General features: G+C 48.8%; 1 protein-coding gene across 2 annotated transcripts; it reads right to left on the bottom strand.

Annotated features, from left to right (window-relative positions):
• Positions 1–14,684: 14,684 nt before the first annotated feature.
• On the bottom strand, positions 14,685–17,165 carry RASL11A (RAS like family 11 member A). 2 transcript variants are annotated; one of them, XM_028106359.2, is made up of 5 exons: positions 16,935–17,165; positions 16,474–16,530; positions 16,287–16,366; positions 15,349–15,369; positions 14,685–15,243 (listed from the first exon to the last, which is right to left on the bottom strand). In XM_028106359.2, exons 1-5 carry the CDS (start codon positions 17,056–17,058, stop codon positions 14,902–14,904), a joined length of 624 nt encoding a protein of 207 aa, XP_027962160.1. In that variant the 5' UTR covers positions 17,059–17,165; the 3' UTR covers positions 14,685–14,901. The 2 variants fall into 2 exon arrangements, with proteins under 2 accessions (XP_027962160.1, XP_027962154.1); XM_028106353.2 differs by having other exon boundaries at positions 14,685–15,369.

Genomic DNA, 17,165 nt, shown 5'->3' with positions numbered 1-17,165 from the left:
GCCACCAAGAAAAGAACCAGCCCTGAAATGAAGTTGATACTGAGGACAGAATGGAGAAATGGCAGGACCCTCTGAGCTTGGTATTATGTGAGATGATGAGTGTTTCTATGGCCAAAGGCAGCTGGAATCAAGTTTCTAGCCAAATGCATGCTAATTGATACAAGGAAAGAATCATAAATTCTAGTGCTGGAAGAAATTGTAGAGGTCATCTAATCCAACATCCTCATTTTGTGGGTGAGGACAACAGAGTTTAGCCAGGCTGAGTGCTTTGTCCACAGAAATGCAGTGACTGAATGTCAGCTATCCTGACTGCTCTGCTGGAGCTATGACATGAATGAAGGTGGAATTCTCTTCACTGCTCCTATAGAGACAGACTCCAGTCTAAGACTCCAGCAAAGGACTGTGTCAGTTGGCCACAGCCAAGAAGGAGGTGGATTGTCCTACACAACCCAAAGTGCCCAATGCAGTACAGAACATTAGTGGTGAACATTCCACCCACTGTTATCACTTTTCAGTTGGCCAACTAGAATTTACCCAGCACCCACGTTGAGCCTCACCCTCTAGGACAAGCATAGGGTGTTACAAAGAAGGGTATTATTTCCTGATATCTACAGGTATAGAAACCGGGTTTAGATAAACCTTCACAGCTAATAAGATGTTTTCACATATATGAGGTCTTCCCAATTCTGATCTTCAGGCAGAGGATGATGGAATGATTGCATGTTGTCTTATTGAGAAGATCAGCATGTATGTGACTCTCCATCATAGACTTATTAGAGGGGGCATTAGTTTGCTTGGGCTGCCATAACAAAGCACCATGGACTGAGGGACTTAAATAACAGAAATCTATTTTCTCGTAGTTCTGGAGGCTGGAAGTCTGAGATCAAGGGATTGGCTGGGTTAGTGTCTTCTGAGGTCTCTCCCTTTGGCTTATAGATGGCCATTTTCTATGTTCTCACATGGCTCTTCCTCTGTGTATGTTTCTGTCCAAATTTCCTCTTCTTACAAGGAAACCAGTCAGATTGGGTTAGAATCCACTCACATGACCTCATTTAACTTAAACACCTCTTTAAAGACCCTATCTTTAAATACAGTCATATTCTGGGAGTTAAGACTTCAACATATGAATCTGGAGGGGACCAATTCAGTCCATAACAGAAAACATCATTTTTTTAAAGATTTTATTTATTTACTTGAGAGAGAGAGAGAAGGAGCGTGTGTGCACATGTATGAGCAGGGGGAGGGGCAGTGGGAGAAGGAGAAGCAGGCTCCCCACTGAGCAGGGAGTCCTATGTAGGGCTCTATCCCCGGGGCCTGGGATCATGACCTGAGCCTGGGGCAGATGCTTAACTGACTGAGCCACCCGGGCGCCCCTAGAAGGCATCATTTCTTTCTTTCTTTCTTTCTTTCTTTTTTTTTTTAAAGATTTTATTTATTTATTTGACAGAGACACAGCGAGAGAGGGAACACAAGCAGGGGGAGTGGGAGAGGGAGAAGAAGGCTTCCTGCCAAGCAGGGAGCCCAATGCGGGGCCCGATCCCACGATCCTGGGATCATGACCTAAGCCAAAGGCAGACGCTTAACGACTGAGCCACCCAGGCGCCCCTAGAAGGCATCATTTCTGAAGAACACGACTACCCCACTGTAAGGGCCTAATACAATTATCTACAGATACAGAAATGTAGCTCAATCCTGGGCATAACACAGTGCAGCTTCTCTGAGCCATCCAAATCAATGTGGTGGGGACTTGGGGGTGGGAGCATGTGTGCATGGCTGCCAGTGACAATGACCATGTAAAATGGGGTCTTACTGGATCTGAGAAGCTTCGTTTTGCCCTTTGCCACAGTCATGTGATACTTAGGCTCTCAACACTCTTAAGGAAGAATTCATACAATCTCTATACTTGATGCTTCCATTCAAAGGAATATTTACAAACATCAGATTTCTGGTTCCCGAACAAACTCAGCATCAGCAAGACGACATCCTTTTCTGCATAAAACAGAAGGATCAGGGACAAGCAGCCTCGTCCAGCACATCTGTCTCCAGCTTCCTGGCACAGATAGAATAAGAACATGTAAAGTTAATTTAGCCCAACGCCTGACAACCATCAGCATCCTATGGACTGGTTATCCTCAAGACCACTTGTGCTCTAATCTTCTAATCAGTGTCTCCAAGCAACAGGGGCAATGAACATTTTGTTCTTTCCTTCACTTACTCACTCAATGCATATTGATCAAGCAACTACTATGTGTTTGGTGCTCAAGGTGGAGGGGCAAAGAGGTCTGTGGAGGGTCCGTGGAGGAAATGACATTTGAGTTTGCCCTTGCAAACAGGCTAAGATCTGGAGGAGCAGAAGGGATTCCAGGTGGAAGGAACACATGCATTGACGCCAGGGAACAGGAAAGACAAAACATGTTTAGGGTCAATGAGTAGATAAGGTCTCGTAGGAACTGAGGGAGGATTGTGTCAGGGAAGCTTGGGCTGCTAGTCTAGATGGGTAGGTAAGACCTGATTGTGCCTGAGAGAGGGTACTCCACCTCACCATCTGCCCTTCACTTCCCACAGCCTTGCAGTCAACCTGCAGAGATCAAGGGGTGGGAGAACGGGAGGCAGACAGGTCCTTCTTGCTTCCAGGAGAGGGTGGAGAGAGGAAGGAAATTGTGACAATACAAAAGCTGCTCCAACTATAAACAGCCAAATATTCTGCCAGTTGGAATGTACAGTACCTGGATTCCAACTGTTCTAGTGGGCATTCAGATTTGCATGGCAGTGTAGGAAAAGTGACTCAGCAGCCTGTCTTTGAGCATCTAAATCTCTCACCAGTTGAATGATCTTGTCTGTGTACCATTCACAGGACGGTATACACGTTCATGCAGATACCTCCTTTCAAAGCACAGATGGGTGGGAGCCAAGAGAAGCTTACACTTGGATTGGCCTCTTTGATGGGAGTTGGTTCCTATTGCAAGACAGCCCTGCCCCAAGTACCCCTAGAATAGAATCAGCGGTGGACATGTTGGCGTCCTGAAGTATGCTGGGGGGTGGGACAATGAAGAGAGGGGTCTGTAGCCTGTAGAACGGTCCTTCTGTGGGAGTTTGAGAGGACTGATGGGGATTCCGGGCAGCCTGTCCTAACTCCAGTGCAGCTGGGTCATTTAAGTAAGCAAGACCCCCCCCCGCCCCGCACTCTGGGGTGTGGAAGTGCCCACTCCACAGGGACGCACGCCTCCCAAGGCCACTCCTCTCACCAGTCCTGCGTTATCTTCTGAATGGAGGGCATCTTCATAGCTCCTCAACTCAACTGCCTGCTCTACCCAGCCCTCTTGGGGGTGCCCTCGTTGGTAAAGAATGTTTCTTTTTCTCCAGTTGCCCCATGCTAAAAAGGCTGGGTCACCCGAGACACCTCTATCTCCCTCACGCTAAACCTCCAGGCCACCTCTTTCCTGTGGACTCTGCTTTTGAGCCATCCCCCTGGTGCCCACCACCTCCTGCCCCTCCCCCTGCTGCTGCCCCGTGATTAGGGACAGTTGAGACGGTGCAGCCTCCTGGTCTCCTGGGTCCCCTCGCAGCTCCCTCCAGCCTGCAGGATGAAGCCTCCACCTTCCTGACCTCGAAGGGCATCGAGCTCTTCACAGTCCCACTCACAGGCTCGCCTCACCTCCCCAGCTCCCCTCTTGCATGGGCTCTGCCCACCAACCAAACCAAAGGGCCCACTTCTTGGAGAAAGCAGGTCATATCAGCACCTGGAACCCTGTGCTCCGGCCCCTCCCTCAGGCTGGGGGTGCTTGCCTCCCTCCACCCTTGACAAGCCCCTACTTTCCCATCCATTTATTTATTTATTTATTTATTTATTTATTTATTTATTTAGTACAGTTGACATAAAATGTGACATTAGATTCAGGTGCACAACATCGTGATTGGACAATTCTCTGCTCACAAGCGGAGCTCCCATCTGTCACCCTACAGCGCTATTATGACACCATTGACTATATTCCTTGTGCTGTGCCTTTCATCCCTGTGACTTATTCATTCCATAACTCCCCTTCACTCATTTTGCCCATCCCTCCTCCCCTCTGGCAACCATCAGTGTGCTCTCTGTATTTATGGGTCTGATTCTGCTTTCTGTTTGTTTGTTCATTTGTTTTTTTTTTTTCCTTTTTTTAGATTCTACATATGGGCAAACTTCTACTCCAAATGCCTCCTTCTCTCTGATGCTTATTTGAATCCCTCCCATCAGAAAGACGAGAACCCCCTCACTGGCCCTCCAGTGAGCACATGGCTCATCCCTTTCTGGTTGCTTCTGCCTGAGTCTGCCCTGTACTCTGTGAGGTGCGTGTCTGTCTTACCTTCTTTACAGAAGTGTGAATCCCATCGAGGATACTATTTATTTAAGCAGCCAGCAGAGTGGGTGGGTTGTGGCTCATGACAGCCTCTTGGGAAAGCAGTAGCAGAGAGCCCTGGACCCATAGCCAAGGTCAGCTGGGCCTGGATCACAGCTCTGCCTCTTCCAACTGCGCGACCTGAGAAAAGACTCTCATCCGCCGTGTGCCTCCTTTTGCACATCTGTGCATGTAATAGTTCATGCTATTAATAATGTACTAATAATACTAATTAGTGCCAATGTGCTAATAATAGTACATGTCACAGGATCGTGGCGGGGTAAAATTAGTAAAATGGATTTACTAATTTTAACCTCTTTAGAGGTTAAATTAGAGGTCTAATTTAGAGGTCTAATTCTAACCTCTTTAGAACAGTGTTCAGCGGGTGCCAAGTACTCAATAGGTTTTAGGTATTTTTCTTGGGCGATTTCCACCCAGAACTGCTGTAACAGGGTGTCTGGGAGTAGGCCCAGGAGACTGCATTTTCAGCATGCACCCCTAGGTGAGTCCACCACACGCTGGAACTTTTGGACCACTAACGAAATCCAGACCTCTCAATTTATAACCGAGGAGCTTGAGGGCCGGGGAGGGACAATGAGTCACTCAGGCTCTGCGAGGACCTGCACAAGCCACTGTCTAGTCTATCTTTCTTCGTTCAGGGGCTTGAACAAACCCAAGCAGACCAAACTTTGTTGGTTTTCAGAGGCGTTCTCCACCCAGGGGTGATTTTACCTCGTGGGCAGCCCCGAGGGGACCAGAGGCCACAGAACCGGCCTAGATGGGAAGTCCAGCTTTGGCCACTTACACCCCCAATCCTTTTCCATCTGCAGCTGGAGAACCAAAGCCCATGAGTCACCACTCACTTTGTTTCCTCCATTCCAAGCTCCTCAAGTCCATAAATAAGGATGTCCTTGACCATCAGACTGTTCTTCAGTCTGACCTCATCCCTCCAAGGCAGAGGACCTTGCTGTGATGTGTGGGAGTGGCCTGGGAGAAGCTGAGGTGGGGACCCCAGAGTCTCCAGGCTCCTTGGGTACCGGGAGCAGACAAGCCATTGAGAGGACACTGGGCAAAGCCATTTGGGGACAGACTTCCCCTTCCTTCTTCAGCCAGACGTGAAGGAAACTCTTCTCTTCCTTGTCCTCTACTAACCTGTGAAAACCCGGACAATGAATCTGTCTTGAAACGGATGTTGTGGCCGTGACCACTAGTTGTCTCCAATATCCATTCTCTTGCCCCTTAATAATAAACGGCAGTCGAATTTTTAGCAGGGAGCAAGCTGCCCAGCGGAAGATGGCATCTCTCAGTCACAGGTTGGAAGGTGAGCAGAGGGGAAGGACTCAACTTTCGGGTCTCCATCTTAAAGGGAAGGAGGCTCCTCTTGTCTAGCACTTCCCAGCGCCTTTGTGCTCTCTGGCTTCGGAATGGCTGAGAGCCATCTTAGACCTTGGATCGAGGGTGACATCAGAAAAGGCAGAGTGACAGAGAAGGGGAGACTGGGCCCCTGACGGAACCTCAGAGCAGAGCCCTACACCAGCTTGAGCTGCATATGTGGGGAAGCAAATTCTCTCTCACTAGGCCATTTAGATTTCATGTCGGCTAAGCCCACAACCTGGTACAGAGTTCGAGAATGGAATAGAGTCACGTTTCCTCTGCTCTGGGCCGCCATGCCGGGAGCAAGGTGTGTAGTGGGTAGAGCTCTAGCTTTAGGTTCAGACTCAAATATGGGCCCAGCCATTTGTTACTTGGACTAGGCAGCTCGGGCTGCCATAGCCAAGCCCCCCAGCCAGGCAGCTTAAGCCACGGAAATGTTCTGTCTCCTGCTTCTGGAGGCCAGGAGGAGCGGGTCAAGTTGTTGGTGGGGCCACACCCATCAGATTCTAAGGAAGGCTCTGTCCCTGGCCTCTCTCCAGCTTCTGGCAGTTCTTGGCATGTGGTGCATCATCCCAACCTCTGCCTTCATCTCCACGTGGTCTTCTCCCTGTGTCTCTTCTTGTCACCTTCCCTCTGTGCATGTCTGTCTCTGTGTCCAAATATCTCCCCACTTTTTAACTATTTTTAACATATCTTTTTTTAAATTTTATTTTATTATTAACTACTCTTTTAAAGTAAACTCTACACCCAATGTGGGGCTTGAACTCACAACCCCGAGATCAAGAGTTGCATGGTCCACCAACTGAGCCAGCCAGGCACAAAATTTCCCCTTTTTGTAAGGATATCAGTCATACTGATTTAGGGTTCATCCTAATAACCTCACTTTAACATGATTATCTCTACAAAGACCCTATTTCCGAATAAGGTCACATTCTGAGGTACCAGGAGTCCAACATATTTTTTTTGGAGGAACACAATTCTACCCTTAATACTAACTCTCTTTGCTAATAGAATTTGGGTGTTTACTTAATGTCTGAGAACCTCAGTTTCCTGTGTCAGATTTGTATGTATTCTCAGGGTCTAGTATTTAGGAAGTCCCTGGGACTTGCCTTAGAGCTGGCTTTGCCAGTGTCATGTCTACAGTGGAGGACAGGCGTCCCTTCCCATCATCCAATCATCATTAGATGTGTGCAGCAGTCTTTGCCACCTTCTCTGCCTGCTCAGTCTCTGAACCCCTTTCCAGCGTCTAAGGAGAGCCTGTACCCTATGGGGCTGGGTGGGAGGCAGGGACCATCCACCACAGCAGATGCTGAAAATGCCAGACACTTAGTCCTGCAGCCTCCCTTGTAGCTGCACAACCCCAGATGTGGTTCTCCCACTTGCCCAGTCATGCTGTAAGCTTCCCAATAGCCTTTTTTTTTTTTTAAAGATTTTATGTATTTCTTTGAGAGAGAGAGAGAGAGATAGCGAGAGAGAGCATGAGCAGAGAGGAGAGGGAGAAGCAGACTCCCCGCTGAGCAGGAAGCCGAGGCGGCACTCGATCTCAGGACCCTGAGATCATGACCTGAGTCGAAGGCAGCTGCTTAATGGACTGAGCCACCCAGGCGCTCCCTCAATAGCTTTTTCCCCTAAAGATTTTATTTATTTATTTGAAAGAGAGCAAGAGAGAGAGCGCATGAGCAGGGGGGAGGGGCGGAGGGAGAAGCAGACTCCCCAAGGAGCCTGATGCTGGACTTGATCCCAGGACACTGGGATCACAACCTGAGCTGAAGGCAGATGCTTAACTGACTGAGCCCCCCAGGTGCCCCCTCAATAGCCTTTTAATAAAATCCTTTTTAATTAACCAGACAGAGCCTTTCCCATTGCTTGCAAATGATAGCTTTGACTGATACACCATGTACTTTTCAAGGCCAAAATGTTGATTAGGAGAACGGTAGCAGCTTGCAAACGACCTCTGACAATTGGCATGGGACGCAATACAGTCTGGAGGCTTTCCAACCAGAGAGATGTGGACTGAAATCTCCGCTCTGCCCCTTACCAGTCGAGAGATGATGAGGAAGTTAATGAACCCCTCAGGGCCTCATTTTCCTGCTCCGTCCAATGGTGATAGTAACAATAAGCTACTGGAGCAGTTTGGGAGGATTAAATGAGATAATACACCTGAGACTCTCACGGTGCATGATGGTTATGTTGACATTCAACTTGACTGAGCCATGGGATACCCAGATATTTGGCCAGATGTTATCCTGGGTGTGTCTGTGGGGGTGTTCCTTCATGAGATCAACATTGGAACCAGTGAAGCGAGTCAAGCAGAGTGGCCCCCCTGATATGCAGGGGCCCCATCCAATCTGAGGGGGGCCTGCATAGGATAGAAAGGGTGACCCTCCCTCAAGTTCAAAGGAGCTCGCCCAGCCTGCCCACCTTGAGCTGGGATCTTCTCTTGCCTTTGGAGTCAGACTGTAACACTGGCTCTTCTTGGATCTCGAGCCTGTCAGCTTTCAGACCGGAAGTCCCCCATCTGCTCTCCTGGGCCTCCAACTTGCTGACTGCCCATCTTGGGACTTCTCAGCCTCCATAATCATGTGAGCCAATTCCTTATAACAAATCTCTTTATATATATATATATTTTTTCTGTTGACTCTATTTCTCTGGAGAGCCCTGAATAATACACAGGAATACGTGGAACAATAGTGCATATTCAGTAATTATGGTAGCTATTTGTTGTGTTAGTTTTCTTATTATGTGACAAATGATGAAGCCAGCACACGGCGCCCAGCAACGTCCTCTCAAACACTGTGGCAGCATCCTCGTATTTCCCCCACCTGGAGAAATTCATTGACCTTTCTCTATAAACCCTGAACCTGTTCCCTCCCTCTTCCCACCCCACCTCTCTCTCTCTCTCTCTCTCTCTCTCTCTCTCTCTCACACACACACACACACACACACACACACAAACACACACAGCGCGCAATTCCTGGAGATGCCCTGGACCACGCGGAGTTGGAGTGGTGAGATATCTTTAGCTCCCCCAGATGTTCATTGGCAACTTCTGCTTCCAGTACCTTCCCTCCCTGTAGTATACCAGGGCTCCCACAGCCCCCAGGGATGCTGACATTCAGCCCTCCCCCTCCTCCTCCGCCAGGCGTTCCAGGAGAAAAGAAAAAGCCTGAATTTCTCGGGGCCGCTGTGGAGGCTGCTCCTCTGAGTGGGTCAGAGAAGAGAGCGCAGTCAGGGAGAGGGTGTCCCTAGCCCGCTGATTTAGTGCACACTGCCCCTTCCCCCGACCATATGGCTTTCAAAGGGGTGACTCAGGGAGAGACCCCCCCCCAAAGATGACAGCACTCTACCAGGTGGTACTGAAGACTCCTGGGTACAGCTCAGTGAGAGTAGCCCACCCCAGCCCCCGGGCCAGATGCAGGGGCTCCCACCCCTCCAGTGTGGCACTCCCCCCTTCCCCCCTCCAAGTCTGACGTTACTCTGGATAAACAGGAAGCATGGGGGGAGCCCAGACTGTGATCTTGCTGAAAGCTCCAAACATGAAACATCCGGCCTCATTACCACTCAGGGAGCTCTTGAAAATGCAGACTCCTCCTCCACAGCTCGAATACAGAGCAACAGAATCCCTGGGACTGTGCCCCAGGATCTTCATTTTTAACAAGTTCTCCAAAAGACATTGGCAGGCACATGTCTGGCCAGGGGAAACAGCCCTGAGCTGAAGGGAGCCCTCTCCCCTTCCTGGAGCCAGACCTCCCTGTTTCTGCCTTCTGTGATTTTTGGCCATTGCGTGACCTCTCTGAGCCTCAGTTTCCATGTCTGAAAGATGGGAGTGATAATAGCTCTACCTCAAAGGTATCACCGAGAAAATAAAAGTGCCTGGCACAAAGTAAAGGACCAGTAATTGTGAGGGAATAACTGCTCCCCAGAAAACTTTCTTTTTCCGCATGTGACATGGAGAAGGTCATATCTTGCAAAGCAACTACTATACTTTTTAGGGTATACAAGCAAGTTCGAAAAACACTCTTTTTCCAGAAACAACTTCATAATGTATCAAGTTACCTTTAAAACAACAACAACTTACTGAACACCTTCTGTGTGTCAGCTTTGCCAACAATTCTGCCTGATGGGTAGTATTACGTCCATTTTCAGAGACACGAAACCTCGGCTGCGCTTTGCCCCAGGTAAAGTGGGATTTGAACCTAATCTAAGTCTGCTGCCTTCATAAAGCTGGTTAGTAAATATCTCATCAGCAGGAGCTCCTGAAATTTCCCTGTTTTTCCACAGTCATAAATACACGTTAGTATTTCCAGGCAAAATCTGTTTATGTAAGTAAGCCTTGCTGTTAACAATGTTCTTCTAGTTTAAATAAAGAATGCCAATAAAAAAGTGGCAGCAAATATTTTTGAATTTTAACTCATTCATCCTCAGCTGAGCCACTAATGCTCAAAAAAACCCCAATGCTTTCCAGTTTGTAAAGTAAGAAATGTCATTTTCTTTGGAAGGGTACTCTCACCCCGTGAGGAGAGTTTGCCTCACTCCCCGCTCAGCTCTGTGATCTCTCGCCTCCACTGATTTTGTCAACACCCTCAGATTTGGGTCAGAATCATATTTTGCCTTTCATCCCACAGAGTCCCACCCTCGAGGCCGAGCCCCTAGGACTCCCACGGACTGAGTTTCTAGAAAGAGAGTGCTGTCTTGATCACAACAACATTCAGCACAGAGCTTTGTAGGAAGCAGCTTCTCAATAAATATGATTTGAAATCATGCAAATGACTGTCTTGGTGGTCTTTATAAAGATGTGAAGAATACCCAAAGCAGTAATACTTATTTGTTCAAGCAGGCCTGCTGTGGAGAATGGGAAAGGGCCAACTCTGACAGTTGGACAAAGGGAACTCAGCACACAGACACACACCCCCGCACTCACAGCCATACAAAAGTAACTGGAGGGGCGCCTGGGTGGCTCAGTGGGTTAAGCGGCTGCCTTCGGCTCAGGTCATGATCCCAGGGTCCTGGGACTGGGTCTTGCATCAGGCTCCTTGCTCAGCCGGGAACATGCTTCTCCCTCAGCCTGCTACTCCCCCTTCTTGTGTGCTTGCGCTCTGTCTCTGACAAATAAATAAATAAAATCGTAAAAAAAAAAAAAGTACATGGGGGCATCCAGACATGAGGGCTGGCTGTGCTATTTAGGATAGGCAAATTTCTGCTCTGTGTACGGAAAAATGTTTTGCTGTTGCAAACTAATCATTGCTTACGTCGGGTCATTTTTCCTAGAGCCCTAGCTAACTTCATGGTGTTTGAGTTTTTTTATACATCACGACTTTCTTATTGAGTGTCCAAGTCGCTTAATACTCATTTTAACAAAGTCCTTAAAAATACCCCACCTTTTGGAGACAGATCAAACGGTAAGAATAAGTTATTAATCATACAAAATATCATCGCATTGTAAATTTGGATCGGTAACTTTGCATAGTGAGAAGTAGAAATTATAACACATACACGGAACAAAAAAGCTATTCAAGCCCCAAGTTCATGACTAAACAGTCATCTTGTCTTTTCCATTTGCTCTATTGTTCACTGCCGCCTTCCATAGCTATTTATTTTAATCCATTCCTCCAAAGAGATATTAATAAACTTTAGAACTTCCGTTGTGACCTTCGCCTCGACACAAGCAAAACAAATTTATTTTCTTATGCTATAATAGATTTATTTTCCCATTATTCAAGTTTGCTTTTCGTGAGGGGCATGGGAGGCACAGAACGTATGCAGGATGTACAATTTGGATGCCATTTGGATTTCATCCATTTCCCCAGGACCACACCAATAGGCATGTTAATGAAATCAGGCTGCAGTTTCAGAGCAGAATAGAATGGAGCCTCGACCAGAAGGAGGATGAGTGGCAGCCGTGGAGACAGGAGGGGGGTGCACAGAAACAGAGGCGGGGCAGGGGAGGGGGCACCGAGTGAGGAGGGGCCATGAGGATGGAGATGATGACACTGAGGATGACACCTCAGAGGTAAGGCAAAACTGTGATAAAGATGTGAGGGTACTCCCACCCACCTGCCCACCTTTCCAACTTTCTGCCCCAATGTTCCAGAAGGTGTGACCCGCCAGCACTACAGTGACACCCAGGGATCCAATGGCTCTGCCCTCCCCACTGCTGTGGGAAGGGAAGCTGGCTCAGAGCTCAGCTTCTGCTAAGGGCCTCCTCAGCACCCAGTTAAGCCCAAATCCTCGGACCCTCTTTCCTACAAACACAGCCAACAACTTCCCACCCTACCTGGCTCTCCCCCCTTCCATCTCCAGGAATACTATCCCAGGGTTCCATCCAGATGCACCCCATGCACCTCATCCCCATCAGCAGGAGGCCTGGGGAACAGGAACTGGGCCTTCTGAGGCCAGAGATCCAGGTCATATGTGGGGTCGGGTCTGGGGACCAGAAATAAAGGAAGCTTGGAGGCCCCGGAGGCCAGTGATTTGTGATGCTGAGGACAGGAAAAATACCATGTGGAGTGCTTTCTGTGTGGCCCTCCAGCTGGCCTGCGCCCCAAGGGGCTGCTACTTCTTTGGAACTGCCCGTGACTCATCTTTTGACCCCTCTGGTCCATACCGTGCTCTCCCCTGGAGAGGTCAAGGGTGCTTTCTGTCTTTACTGGTCGCTCACTTGGAACTTCATCACAGGCTGCCTTGGGACATCTCTTGTATTGTTCTTTTTAGCTTTTCCATGATGACTTTTCCCATGGGATGTTCGATGCCTTCTTCCCATGGGATGCCTTATCTCGGCTCCTTGGACGTGGAGAGCCCCTGGCACTGGGGGGGCTATCCGGGCGTGCTGGGGGCATGGCAATGATTAGGTCAACCTGTTGCTTTCATGTCCTCGCCTACAAAGTTAAGATGTATGGCAGAAGCAGGAATGGCTGACGATAGAAAGAACTGCTTTTGTTCTGAGGGTATGTAAACAAGCAAGAAGAATTAGGTGCTTTTTCAAAGATAATGGAATTCAAAATCGTATTTTTCCTTAATTATTTGGACACTGCTTTAGACGTGAATTATCTCATTTTTGCAATCCTTCATGCCATTTTGCATAGGTAGACATCCCTCAACTATAGGGAAGAATGGTGTTAACAGCACAGATATGGACATGGGTGTCCTAGGAAGGCAGGGTAATGGTCCGCAACAGCCAGAAGCTGGATATGTGTCATTTCCTCTCTGTCACTGCTAATAAAGTACTTTAACTACTCAGAACATTTCTTGTCCTTGTTCTGCAGACGTGACAAGTTGTCTCATGCAATCTCCCTTTACTGTTCCTTGGCACCAAAAAATAATGCATTCAGCTCATCATATTATTCATCAAATACTTACTGAAAACCTACCACTCTAGGTGCAAGCACTAGGCCCAAAGCCTGGGATACAAAGTTAGGAAGTGCAGTTACAGCCCACAAGCAGTGCTCCTTCCAATGGGGTGACAACTAGTTACATGACATGGTCAAGTGTCCCACAAATGCTGTAGGCGTGGAGGAAGACTCAAAGAGGGCAGCCCAGGAGCTGAATAGAGCACGTGACTTGGGTCTGAAAAAATGAGTGATCGGGGCGCCTGCGTGGCTCAGTCGTTAAGAGTCTGCCTTGGGCTCAGGTCATGATCCCAGGGTCCTGGGATCGAGCCCAGCATCAGGCTCCCTACTCGGCGGGAGGCCTGCTTCTCCCTCTTCCCACTCCCCCTGCTGTGTTCCTTCTCTCGCTGTGTTTCTCTCTGTCAAATAAATACAATCTTTAAAAAAAAAAAAGGAAAAAAGAAAGAAAGAAAAATGAATTAGTGATCTTTTAGAGGAAAAGAGGAAAAATATTCCAGGCACAGGGAATAGCTCCTGCTAAGGCAGGAAGGCATGAAAGAGCCTGGTATATATTGAGAACAGCAGCCTGTTCTGTTGAATGGGCTTTCAGCCCCACTGTGTGAGGGGGCGTGTAAATGTGTGTGAGTGTGTTTGTAGGAGGGGATGATAAGGCTGGAGAGGTAGTAAATAATCTTGATGCCATGCCTCATTTGTATTTTATCCAGTAGCTAAGGGGAACACAGCTGAGGTTTTTCAATCGTGAAAATAAGTGATTAGCGTTGGTTTTAGTCAGGTTGTTCCAGTGTAAAGAAAGAATCAGAGGGGTGTCAGTCCAGAAGACAAGAAACCAGTCTCACCTACACTTGCCTGCCTGTCTAGGCCAGAGTTGTACAGGCCTGGATTATGGCAGAGTGAGGCTACAGAGAAAAATAGGAGAGAGAACTGACAGATCAAGTAACCTGTTGGATGTGAGGGTCAAGAAGACAGAGCAGGAAGGAGATTTTTTTTTTTTTTTTAGAAAGAGGGAGATGGAGAATCTTAAGCAGGCTCCATGCCCAGCACAGAGCCCAACACAAGGCGCAACGCGGGGCTCAATCCCACGACCCTGAAATCATGACCTGAGCCGATATCAAGAGTCCGATGCTTAACTGACTGAGCCACCCGGGTGCCCCAGGAAGGAGAATTTTTAAGCAACCCTAGGTAGGATGCACTTACTGACATAAGGAATTTTTATTTTCTAATACAGGTGGAGAGAGTAGACTTCCATTTGCACCAATAAATAAAACTGCTCTTCATGTTTGTGATTTGTTAGCACCAGCATGCTGTGAACCCCTTTCCTTGAAAATCACGTGGTATCAATTTCATGCCTGTGGCAAAGTGCCCTAATTAAAGACATCCTGCAGTTGCTTCAAATCTTTTCTCCTCCACATTCTTTGCTTTCTCCCACAACAGATTGCCTCTACATCGGCTCCCCTACCGCAAGACACCAATAGGAGTTCAGGCTGAGGGCAAGCATGGAGCCATTCTGGGCTCTGGTGCAAGTATGATTTCTATAAAAAGACATTTAAAAAACAAGGAGCAATGTTGCCATTTTGCCTTTAATGGGAAAGTGGCTAGCAGTTACAGTAAAAAAAAAAAAATTATTTAAAAAAAAAACCTCTCCAACTTCTAGGCAATCACTGAATTTTCAGAAATACACATACACTTGAAAACCAACAGTTTGTATAAAAATAAACTTTGAATATGTAATTAAAAAGGGAGGTCCCCTGTCTTTTTCAGCTGCACAAATGCACAATAAAAAGGAGCCGAGTCTGTGTGAGATGGGTTTACCCCAGGGCAGAGGGGGCTTTGACTTTGGAAGACAGAGCCTGCTTGAAGCGCCTCTTGAGGTCTTGCATGTTGGGAGAGCGCGGCCGGGGAATGATGGAGGCTCTCCTCCTCTCCCCGCTGAGGCTGTGCAGCTTGCTCACTTCTTTACAGAGATGCTGAAACACATCACAGACGTCCTCGTAGTTTTCGCTGGTGGAAATTTCAAGGAACAGGCTGCCCAGCTCATTGGCCAGCTGAATGCCATCATGCGTTTGCACCTGCCGGGCATGCAGAAGGTCCCCCTTGTTGCCCACGATGATGACAGGGGCCTTGGAGTCAGGGTGGACCTTCCGGATGTGCTGGTAAAGGGGGCGGATGGACTGGTAGCTGTCATAGTCTGTGATGGAGTAGACCAGCAGAAAGCCCTCTGCCCACTGCACGCACTTGGCCAGGGTATCACCTACCTGGGTCAGGCTGTCTTGGACCTGAGAAAGATCAAAACGAGTCTGGATCAAGGAAGTCCTCAGTGGGAGAGGGCTTAAAATAACATCAGAGTAACCCTTGCAAAAAGCATTCAAAAGAGAAATCATAAATACAGTTTTCAGATGCTACCTAACTTCTGCAGGAGGCTTTGAATGCGGGAAGAGCAAGTTCCCTGCCTGGGTTATTTTATTGGCTGTCACCAATGCATTATCCTTAAACCCCCTGCTTGGCAGGTATTCTGTGGTGAGCCCTGGCTGATTGAAGAATGACTTCAATGAGAACTTTCAAAGAAGAATGGCGCAATCTTTAGGGAACTGGGAATAAACAAAACTTTGAAAATAAGCCAAGATAAATATCTTTTCCCAAGCCCATAAAAATATTTTTAGCATATCCTTTTTGAGAATGTTACAGAAAAAAATTCCTTCTTTCTGGTCTTCCACAAGACCTTTCCTCCCTCCAAGGGAGAGCAGTTAATAACTTGTTAATCAAGTTAAATTCCTGACTGCTTGCCAACGGGTTATCTGGTTGCAATTAACCGACTTGAGGGAACAGTTAGAAACAGAAGCACTCCTGCTGTCCTTGCCAGGGGAGAAGACCGTCTCCAGAATCCCAGCCCTGTTAATGGTTCCACGGCCCAGCTCTGAAAGAAGTGGCGAGCCCCATCCCTGCAAGCAGTGATGCCTCTCCCAGGGCTGCAAACAGAGGTTAACTATCTCTCCCTCCAGCTGGACTGGAGGAAGCTGCCTCCGGAACCATCCACTCACCCCGTCCCCACCAAGAGGGTTTCTAACAGCCCGCCTGGGGACAGCGCACGCCTTCATCTAAATGCAAAACAGGTATGTTTATACATCTTGCTCCTGCTGAGGAGCCCCCTGGGTGTGTGCGCGGTGGAGAGCCGTTCGCTTCGGGCGGTCCTTACCTGGATGCCCCCCGGGGTGTCCTGGATCTGCAAGGAGAGCTGGTCTCCCTCGACGTAGACGAGCCGTGAATACAACTTGCCTGAAGGATGAAGGAGACTTTGCTTTTAAATTCCTACACACATTTCAGCAAAAAAAGAAAATCGGAGCATGCAGCCACAAAAGCAGAGAGCAAGAAATTATTCTAACCTGTATTCGGTTCATAGTCGCCAATAAATCTCTTGGTCAGGAAGCGCACAATCATTGCTGAAAAGGAAAAACAGGAAAATCAGTTAAAGGATTAGGGCAAAACAGTCAAACCGGGACGCTCCCGTGCAAAAGGAGAGGGCGCTGGGCCGCAGAACCGCGGGTACTGCCCAGGTTGGAAAGCTCTGCAAAGCCAAGGGTGCGGCCGTCGCGGTCTCTCGCGGGTTTGACTGCAGGTGTCTACCTGCCGCACCAGCCTCCCTCCCCCAGCAGGGGCCAAGCCAGGCGGGAGCCCAGGAGTAGCCAACCCGAGGAAGACCCGGCTAAGCAAGCTGGCGGGGGAGAGCCGGGTCTGGCGCGGAAACTTGCAGGTCCTTCTGGCGCTCTATCCTCCTCCCCTCCGCCCAGAGCTCCGGCTCTTCCCCGAGGCCCCGTCGTCCCCGCGCGGCCCCCTGGGCACTCACCGCTCTTGCCCACGCGGCCGGCACCCAGCACCGCCAGCTTGATGTCCTTGGGCAGGAGGTAGTCGGAGGAGGACTCGGGGATGGGCGCGAGCAGACAGTGCCCAGACATGGTGGGCGGCCGCATGGAGAGCGCGCCGGCCGAGCGGGTCCCGCCGCCGAGAGCGCACGCCTGGCCTCGGCCGCAGCGGAGCAGCTCGCGAGCACAGGGAGCGTGGGGACACAGGTGCGCGG

The sequence above is a fragment of the Eumetopias jubatus genome, unplaced genomic scaffold, assembly GCF_037043125.1.
Source record: "Eumetopias jubatus isolate StellerSeaLion01/CBP00866 unplaced genomic scaffold, mEumJub1_p1.0 scaffold_3, whole genome shotgun sequence".
Classification (NCBI taxonomy): domain Eukaryota; kingdom Metazoa; phylum Chordata; class Mammalia; order Carnivora; family Otariidae; genus Eumetopias; species Eumetopias jubatus.
Note: the sequence above shows the minus strand (reverse complement) of the source record. Positions and strands in the feature narration are given on the sequence as shown.